The sequence below is a fragment of the Dendrobium catenatum genome, unplaced genomic scaffold (genome assembly GCF_001605985.2).
Source record: "Dendrobium catenatum unplaced genomic scaffold, ASM160598v2 fragScaff_scaffold_1088, whole genome shotgun sequence".
In the NCBI taxonomy this organism is placed as follows: domain Eukaryota; kingdom Viridiplantae; phylum Streptophyta; class Magnoliopsida; order Asparagales; family Orchidaceae; genus Dendrobium; species Dendrobium catenatum.
The window spans coordinates 299,627-310,440 of NW_021319550.1; the positions used below are offsets into that span (position 1 = coordinate 299,627).

General features: G+C 32.0%; 1 protein-coding gene across 1 annotated transcript in view; it reads right to left on the bottom strand.

Annotated features, from left to right (window-relative positions):
• Nucleotides 1-10,814, bottom strand: part of LOC110099888 (protein BTR1) — a 39,590-nt gene that overhangs the window by 24,939 nt on the left and 3,837 nt on the right. Inside the window, exons 2-3 of the mRNA XM_020827193.2 lie at nucleotides 6,203-6,441; nucleotides 6,018-6,118 (exon numbers count right to left, since the gene is read on the bottom strand). Coding sequence (XP_020682852.1) covers nucleotides 6,018-6,118; nucleotides 6,203-6,441 — 340 coding nt within the window. The remainder of the gene's footprint in view (nucleotides 1-6,017; nucleotides 6,119-6,202; nucleotides 6,442-10,814) is intronic.

The following is a 10,814-nucleotide window of genomic DNA, read 5'->3' on the forward strand; positions in this document are numbered from 1 at the left end:
GAAGAAGAAAATATAGAGAGGGAATAAAGAAAACAAAAGTCAAAGATAGAAGATAAAACGAAAGAGAGAAAACAAAAACCGCGAGCCTCGGACTCTTCCGAAGATTGACGGGTGATCCGTTGCCCTTCTCCAATAGACTTCAAATCACGAGCCCGGACCCATCCTGCGGCTGGTGACAACTCCGATTCCTCTCATAGAAATCTCACTACGTTCTCTCCAAAGAACAAAAGTGTGGAACACAAAATTTTTCATATCAATCAATCATCTCTATTACAATAACTTAAGGCCCTATATATAGGCCACATCATGAGAAAATCAAAAATTACAAAAATGCCCCTTGGGCCACCAAACTCAAATAAACTAACCTAGGGGTAGAACAGGAAATAACATAAAATAAAAGCTAAACTTCATTAAATAAATCATAAATGACAACGTAAATTAGAGCCGTCGATTTACGACGCCTCCTGTGATAGATGCGCCAAATCTTCGTGCCGATGTCTACATCACCATCATGAAAGAAATGACAGCATCAAACTTTACAACAAGGTTTGAATTCAAATACATATCTACAAAACATTAATGCCAGCCTAATTTACTCTTTCAAAAAATGCACTGTAAATGCAAGCAAAATATTCACAATAACCAAAGGTTCAACATCAGTACTATGCAGACAATCCCAAAACCATCATAGAAGCGTCCCTGCTACAAAATAGCCCATCTCTCAACTATCTTATTTTCATGCTACTTTTAGTATCTTTAAACTTTCTAATTACTCACCCTTGCATCCTCAAACAACTAATTGCATAAATTAAAGTCAATTCTAACCACGAAACTGTGCCAAAGCCAATATATTAGTATAAGCATGACACGGTTTAAAGTGATTGTCAACTTTTGGCTCTTAAAATAATTTGTGAAGTAAGGAAATTGATATTTCTGTGATGAAATTTAAAAAAAAAGTCCACAACATAGAAGAGACTTCAGCACTTAAACAACAGGGAAAAAAGCCTAATCAAAAGTAAGAGAACTTGAAGCAAGGGAACATAAAATAGTCAATATCGAGAAAAATGAATTTGAAGCATAATTCATCAGAAGAATATTTAAAATAAAGATACGTGCCATCAAAGAATTTCAAAATAACTATCTTTAAGGACAAGAAAGATTGGTAGACAGAAGCTTATTAAATATACCAAGATGTCATATCTAGGTTTATAATAACCTAATGTGATTTTAATATAGTCAAAGCTTTCTGAAATACAACTGAAATTCAGATAACCTGATTGGATTCTATGGTGCTGATCTTCCTCATATGACAGTATACAAAGAATTGTGAAGTGTTTAATGTAAAACATTGCATCCAGGCCACTACATGTAAAGCAACTCATATACAGTAATGCTGAGAGAATCTAAAGTATTTTAAGATCTAGCCACGTTCCCACAAGATTAAGTGCAACTCAAGTGCACTTTAGAATTAGTGAATTACTATAAAGGTTAACTGTATCATCTGTGGATAAAGGTTACCTGTATCATCTGTGGAGGTATTAATTTAAGCAGTATTGCAGGCACTTTCAAAAGAAAGTGGTTTCCATTATTCAAAACTGCCACTCATCAATTATGAAAACCTAATTGTCGACCCAAAGCCCACCCTCCTTCGCATATGTATAACAAAACACAGAAAAAAAAGGTAAATCAAGACCCCGTAAACAGAATAATATCTAATAAAGACTCCTGATTGTTCAATCCTTGCATGGACATACATGAACAAAAGAATAACATATTTTGCACAATATGCAAGTTAGGTATAACAGAGCCAGACTAAAGAGATAGATCTTTTTTTTTTTTGCTCTTGCTACCTGAATAGTTTATCTTCGAGCAAAACATCATATATGTTAAGTCTGAGGAATCCATACGAAATAAGCAAAGTAAAAAATTTAACTTCAACTAATAAAGATAATTCACGAAATTCAGAAAAATTATGCAGAAATAATGAAGATAATACATTGAAACATTCTCAAGAAGATTAGAGGTTATAAACAAAGAAAATATAAGATAAAAAAACTGGAAACAAAATAAAAATATGTAGTTTAAGATGGATGGGTTTGTATTCCTATAGATATAAGTTTTAGGAAAAGGGGATATTTAAAGCAGACCTTAATAATCTTTGAAGGAAAAGATTTCCAAGAAAGAAATCGTAGTTTCTAGCTGATCTTATATAGATTTAGTATATAAAAAATAAGTACTTGATAGCAAGTTTTCAGTAAGAGAGTATGATTGGTACGACCAAGCGAGCAATTCATGTTGCAGACTAACAACTGAATTGTATCAACATTATTGAACAAAGACATAGTGTTGCAATGAGAAAATGATGGTGTGTGTGACTTCTTAAACAGCTTCTGTGACTTCATTTGTTCATCCAATTTTACAACCTTTCTTGGTTATAAATCAGTAGTTTCAATGTTCTTTTGCGGTGGATTGTGCAGTAATTTCTCGCATTTGCCAATGAAATTAGTTTGTTGTGCCTAGTACTAACAGTTTCCACCACAGACCACTACCTTCTATTGTGATAAATGTGATGATCTGTCGTTCCTTCTCGTGATGCTTATGGTTGGGAGCAAGGATTGGAGGCCTTTATTGCAATATTTTCGTGTTCTATGGAGATCCTCCCATCAGCATGGCTTCTCCATTAGGATCACAACCTTCTACTGGAGGCCTTTCATTGCAATATTTCCGTGTTTCATAAAAAATAGTAAATAATTGTTAAAAAATTTTAATTTTTGACATCTCAATTATATGAGCTCATTGCATGATTTTTCTACATTGCAGAAAAAAATAGAGCATAGTCCATAAGACATCAAAATCACATTTGGTTTAGAACATAAAATGAGTTAGCAATTAACAAAACAAAAAATTTGCAATTTAAATAAAATTAATTTAATTACAATTCTAAATAATTTCAACATAACTATTATCAGCTTAAGAGTTATATTACTATATTTGGTGGGTGTGGACTCCTAAGCTATCTTCAAATTTGATAGAGAACTTAAGGAAATTCTTTGAAAGATATAATATATTTTATTCCTAAAGAGTTAAATTTCCCAAAATAAAATGAATGGGACTTACTCAAATATTCTAGCAAAGTGTTGAAAGTAAAATGATAAAAACTAAAAGATCAATATTTGTCATTAATTGATTATAGAAATCAATTGTATGGTCAATTAAAGAACTATAAAAATATGACTCAAATTTTTTAATGTTTTCTTATGTTTGAAGAACTTTTAGCCATATATTTCATTAAAGGCCTTACGAAAAAAAAAGTGATTTAAGCTACAAATCAACAAGCACAATAGATAAGACTTCATACAAAGCTTTAAAGTTATAGAAAATATTACAATTGTCCTCCATTAAGAGTATTGTACCAATGATTGATGGTCAAAGTTGAACTTATTGAACAAATTGTAGTTCATGAATAATCTTTCAATGATAAATTAAATGCGGTAATAGGTTTACAGCTACAATAATATTATACATCTGATTTTGCTTATTGTAAATCTACATAGGAGTGTACAATAGCACATATTCCTACACTTGAAACCTAAGGTTGATTAAGAGTTACAATTTGGATCTAAAATTAAATCTAAGATCACATCTAAACCTAAGCCTCAAATAGACATTGAATCTATCCTTAACTAAAACTGAAAAACACGTCTGCTTAAACTGTCTAAACACTTGAGCAAACTAATAATGTAGTCACTAAGACACTTTTTTATATTATAGATCATACCTTCGATGAATGGACAAACCAATATAAATATCCATTTTTGTTTTTGATTCTCTAATTCATGAATTTATAAGAAAAAGCTTGTGCAAAAAAACTCTCAAATTGCATCAACATGTCATAGAATTTATTAATGACAATTACTGATATAAAAAGATAAAAAATAGATTCAATCTATCAAGTTAAATTAAAAGGTATATAATTTGTCACACCTAATATTAAAAACATTTGAACATCTTTCTTTAAAATGATTATCCATCAATGATGAGCACATCTTATTTAAATTAAAGATGTTCCAGTAGTTTGTAAGTCACACAAAAAAAAAACTTGATGGAACTAGCAAATACAAATTTTAAGTTTTCTTCAGCATTTACTAGATTAGTTGAGATTTTTTTCTATTAGGAAGCCTATAAATAATTTAACATCATATCCTGTTACACAATTCATAAATCATATCTATGACAATATTTACAAGAAACTTACCCTTAAATTTGACAATTATAATTTTATTGTAGATGCGAATGGCAGATACACAAAATTCAAACCATTTAATAAGGTAATGGTCCATTTAAAACCTAAAAGTTTCCTACCAAAATACTTAAGAAATCAAATACTTAAAAAAAGGATTCAAACAAAGTCATATAATGATTTAGGAAGAATGAAAACCCAGAAAATTCTAGAATCATGCCAAATTTTTATGCATCTTCTTTGACTTATATCATGAGCATCAAAAAATATATCGGATTCTTGCTCTTTCCACCACAACCTTTGATATTTTACATCCAACAAATAATCAGCATATTGCCCAAACAATCATAATAACCCTAAAGTTATTATTGGATATAAAATCATTTCAACTACAAATTGTGGATATAAGAGGACACATGTGCATCGAGATGCAAACTTAGGAGATGATTCAAGGTTAAATTTACAAAAAATCCAAAAGGTGTGCTAAGGTCTAATAATCAAATATTGGCTTAAGCAATTTATTGGAAACATTTCTTTCCTTAAATGGAAAATTTTTTATTGGGAGCTCTACATTTCCTGCAATCTTCTTCAATTTCTTCTTCTGCAACTTTCTCCTCTAACAAAGTCATCCTTTACGGCTTCATCCTCCAATGGCATCCTACTCAGGTGACTAGTGAATACAACCTCCAAGGCTTCTTCATTATGCAACTACTTTGACGACGTATGCAACCTCATTGATTTCATCATCCTATGACTTCTTCAATGCTTCATGTGATCTTTGTTCATTAAGTCCCATGGATCTTCTTAAATATGTTGGTGGTTTCACCATTCTTTTGGTAGTGGAATTATGCAGTGGTTTTTATGCTCATGGTGGTAGAATTAATCTATTATGCCTGCAATTATCCAATTTTAGCAAGGATCACGAACTTCTATTACAATACATGTGATGTTACAACGCTCTATTTGTTATTTGTGCCTAGAAGGATCAATGGCCTTTCGATTGCAATAATTCAGTGTTCTAAATGGCTCTATGGCATGGCTTCTTTGATATGGATATAACCAACCTAACAGGATTTTCTCAACTTTGGTGAGTATAGGGCTAATTCTTCTTTTTCTTCCCCTATTTGTAGTCGATAGAGAATTCTATTGAGATTTATTATAAATAATATTAAGAAGCAACTACAAACTTTAAGAGAGAGGTTCTTGAATAAAATTTTGCTTGGATGAGCTATTTTTTCTTCTTTCTAGATCAAGAGATTTAAATTGTTTGAGCGTGATTATTTCCCTCACAAGCATGGTTCTTATTTTTAGTAAATTATTTCCATATTTTTCTTTGATCCAATTTTTGTGAATGGATTTTTGGTTTGATTAATTTACTTAAATTTGATATAATCTAATTTTCAATGAGTGCATCGATTTCAACTCATTGTATGACTTTTTTTATTTTGAATTTATATTCATTATTTCTAGTAGAAGTCCATTGGATTTTGCTTAAGTTGATTTCTATCAAACTTTCATTTGTCATCAAAATTCACAAAGTGCTGTTAAAAAAATTATGATTTTCTGGCATGAATTTGTGTAAATTTTTCCTACATCTCATAATAAATCTACATTAAAATTTCTAAAACAACATATATTATACGGTTAAATGAATGTTAAGAAACAATTACATGCTACGAAATGAATTAAATTGTAGAAAATAATGAAACAAATTTATTGTGGCAATAGTAAGACAAATAATAATAACTCTAAAAATTGATTGAGTGAAGAATTATACTTTATGGTAGATCCACCTTTTCCAATAATGGCACCACATGAACTATTTGGAACAATAAGTCTCACTTTTGTCCTGGCATCACCATCATGATTGTCTTCATCCTATAGGGAAGTAAAAAAGCTTTAGCACAAGTCTGAGTAAAATCATACTATAGGATAAACGTAAAAGATGAATATGCAACAAACCTCATTCAACAATTTATCAAGAATCAACTCCATTGCTTTAAATATTTCATTAAATCCACCAGAAAGCATGATTATCCTATCAGGTGTTCCAGGAAAAAATTCATGGTTTCGTGACAACTGAATGCGAGCCCCTGATTGGGACTGAAACTCAGTAATTGTTGATCCACCCTTTCCAATGATTGAACCAGCTGCAGTATTTGACACAAGGAACCTTATGTGTGTAGTTCGTTCCTTATCATCTGATGAGATCAATAGTAGTTATTTAATGAATATAATATGGCATCAAAGCAAAGTGATCAAGTTCATTGAGCATGCAAAATCACCTACAAGCAAATGCAAATTGACTTGCAAATATAGTTCCCTCTTAATCTTGCATGAACACTAAAGGAAAAAGAATGTATTCACACCTGGATGAAAATCCCCAGAAACATCCCTTTTTACCGTACAAATTTCTAGTGGTCATAAAATTTATGCTGATAAGTATTTAGAAATGATAAGAATGACATGTTTAAAGCAGTTTTTATTAAAAAAATGCTAAATATTTTGAATAGCCTTATCACAAAAATATGAAACCTTAATTCAAGATTTGATCAATTTATTATTCAGATTTTGTTTTGTTGATGTGTGATCCATATGTAGACCCTGCGTAGTAGGATAAAAGCTTGTCGTTGTTGCTGAAGTGTCCTCCACATACATCGCTAGATAATTAACATTCAAATCATAGAAAGTCAACAATGCCGTGATATAAAATTGGATAGTTCGGCACCATTAGACTTAGATGATTTAAACATGCATAACAAGCGGGAAAAAGTGTGTTCATTATATGAACAGAAAAATTACTATCAAAGAATTAGGAAGGAAGGAGAAGGAATAAACCTAAGATTGTATGGATAGAAGCTATACAAAATTGATTTAAAATAGTAAATCTAACTCCCCATACAATACTTAGCAAGAACAAATGAAAAGTGAAGATTCAAATAGTAGAACTCAAACAGTTGGGATAAGGCTAATTATGATGATGATGGCGATGGTGGTGATGATAATGATAATGATGTTGATATTTCTACGCCAAAAAGTGCACAACCATCATTAACACAAAACTAAAGTATAATGTAAAAGAAAACAAACAATGAAATAGAACAAACTTGTTGGCTCGAGAAAAATGGCACGAATGCACGAATCCAGCTTTGCAGTTATAGGATTCTATTTCCATAAAATCAGATTGTAATTAACCAGATTTCCCCTGAGGGCAGTGTCAGGGTTTAAAGATCTGGGGTCCTTAGTTCCTATGAACGCAAGCACTCATAGTTAATTACTCATCTTAACACGTAATAGAGAACTCTCGATTAAGGATGAAATAACTTTTAAGTAATTTTAGTCTCAATAGTGGGGAAAATGGAGGTAAACCCGATCAAGATCCCATGGTTCCGTTGTCCCGGGCATACCATAGTTTCAATCTACCAACACTAACAAGCATTGACCATAGTGTTCAACGAATCTGATTAGCAATCATGGGCTGCCTCCTCTCAAGAATCCTGAGTAGATTGAAGTGGTTAGATGTGGGTTTTAATTTTGTTAAGTATTTTGGGGTTTACATCTATTAGAATACCCAGAAATTTATTTAGTTTGGAATTTATGACTTCATTTAGAAGTAACCCAGAAGTTTGGTTTGGAATGAGTCTTATGATTTCTTTAGGAAGTAGCGCAGGGATTTAAATTTAGTTTAGGACTTACAGCTTACGTAGAAAATAGCACTGGGATTTAATTTGAAATGGGGCTTACTGCTCTATTTATGAGTTACCCAATGATGGGTCTTACAAACTAACTCTACAGCAAGGCTGCCCGGAGGTTTTAAATTGTTTGGGTAGGACTTATGGCTTCCCTTAGGAAGTAGCCTGAAAAATGGGTCTTACAACTTAATCCTTTAGACCAAGATGCCCATAGGTTTAAATTTGATTGTTAGGGGTTTAGGATCATAGTTATTTATTTAACCATTTTTCTAAAATGTGGGGCTTACGACTTTAGTTAGAAGTTGTCCGATAGCGGGTCTTACAACCTGTGACGCCCCAGGCATCCATAGTGAAAGGATTCGTCGACAGTATTGATCAACCATCACTTCCTGCTCCCTTGCTCTGACCTGAAAATATTAACCACATATAATGAGCTTCAAAAAGCCCAGCAGGTCACCTAAAACCTACAACTGAAATCAAAGCACGGTGCTGAAACAATATGCATGTCAGTCAATCAAATCCATAACAGTCAGTTGCACATTATCAGTGAATCTATGCAGCAGATACGAAAATCAGTAATCAATGCATGATCGATAAAATCCATAGTCAGCGGTAGAAGAATCGTTAAACAGTAGAAAGAAATCCATAACACTAAATCTCGGAAGAATCCAGTCAAATCGATAGAGAAAAATCGTCGTCTCGATAATATCAGTTAAATCAACATCGTATCAATGGAATCAATCATCTCTGGCCAATACATATAAAACAATCAAATCAATACAGTAAAACCTATTCCATATTGATCAATGAATCACATGCAGCAGTTCAATACGGTATATCAATGAAGCGATGGTATCAATGAATCAATACAATATCAATATCCATATCAATATCAATATCTATGTACAGTGACACGTACAATATGCGGTATCAATGAACAGACAATAACAGTAAACCCGTAAATCTATCAGTAAATCCATTCGTCAAGAAATCAATCCAATACATTAAATCCGTCGATATCAATAAATCTATAAATCCATTCATCAGTAAATCCATTCAAAATCAATAAATCAATAATCAATACAAGAAGTCCGTCGATATCAATAAATCTATAAATCCATTCAAAATCAATAAAATCAATAAATCCATCGGTATAAATAAATGCATACAGTAATCAATAAATTCATAATGAGATCATAAGAACAGTACTTACACAAGCCATACAATACCATAGTCTTACTCGACAAGTACAATCACTCGCTATTAAGGCGTTTTTTAATGCTGATAATCCATTGTGCTGTTGTAGAAATCCATAAATATATCCATATATCCATATATCCATATATCCATATCCATATTCATATCCATTGGCTAATAAGAGTCGTCACTCTGTGCCCGTCAGCTGAAAAATCTCCAACTAACGGTTCAACCAGTCTGCACTTGTCTTTCAGTAATAATAACAATAATTCAATCATATTTTCACATTCGTATGCATATTCAATCATTCAAATCATCAATTCAGAAAATCAGAAGTCGTACGAGAAATCGGCGGCAGAACAGCAGTACACTGAATGTACACAGAAATCACAGATTCAGAAATTTACCAAATTATCACAGATCATGGAAAACAACAACATAAGACTTTTATCGTACTGAAGCAATATTTTTCAACATCCTAATAATTTTATATTCGATAAAAATCGCACATAACTCAAAATAATCGGTAGAAACTTTACATAAAATACTCAAATCGTGTAAAAATATCATATCAGAAATATATTAAAAGTTGTGCGATAAAACTTTCATTAATACAAAATTATGTGCGTTATTCGGTAACGAAAACACAAAACTGAGCACAGAATTATAAAAACTCAAAATCTTCGAAATCAGAAATAGGATTCGGAGTCCTTCTGCGAGACAAACAAATCTTCTAACTGCGTCGTCGGACGAAAAGCGCTCTGCGGCCTTCGAAATCAAGCCTCTTCTTTCTCTTTCCTTCTTTTTCTCTCTCCTGCCTTTTTCTCTCTCTTCAAAATGATCCAAAATATCTCAAATCGGATATTTATCAAACAGATCAAACAGGATCGTCATCCCGGGACGAACTCCTCTGGACTCAAAAAGTTCAGACGAAATTAATTCCTTGATATGTTCGAAACTTGTGCTTGAAAATCTTGGTTCTTTATTCAACAATTTGTGCATTGATCTTCTATTAGATATGTTTTATGAAAGGAGTTTTGAAAAATTAATGTTTCTTTTTCCCGTTTATTCCTTGATTTAGATATTGGATTAAAAAGTTTTTGAGCCTTTAAAAGAACGAGTTTGGATTATCAAATTATGAATTTCTAACCTTTTTCTGGGCTATGCGTTGTCAATCCAATTCTACTAAGTTTTTTATTAAAACTAAGAGGTAACTTTCTCATTTTAAGAATATTTGTTTTTCATTAGATCAGGGAACGTTTTTTTTTTCTTTTATTCGTTTTGTTTTTATTTGTGCCTCCTCTCTTTTTGATAATGTCAAAGGGGGAGAACGTATTATTGAATTTTTGTACTGTTATCGTATTTGTATCTTATTTTCAAAAAATTAAAAACAACAAAAATATTTTCATCTCCCCTATTTTTTAAAAGTGTTATTCTAGTGAGGGTGGGATTAGGAGAAATTGTTCTTTTTGAAAATTCAAATTGAATTGTTTGCCATCATAAAAAAGGGGGAGACTATTGCGGATCTATGGCTTATGATTTTGATGATAGCAAACATTTCTTTTCTCTATGACTGCTTTCTACTAACATTTCAGGTCCACACGATCAGAGTGCAATTTGGAACCAGCTCAAGATTGGGTAGACTAGGTCTGAGTCAGTTTGTACCCTTTTTCCTTTCTTGAGTC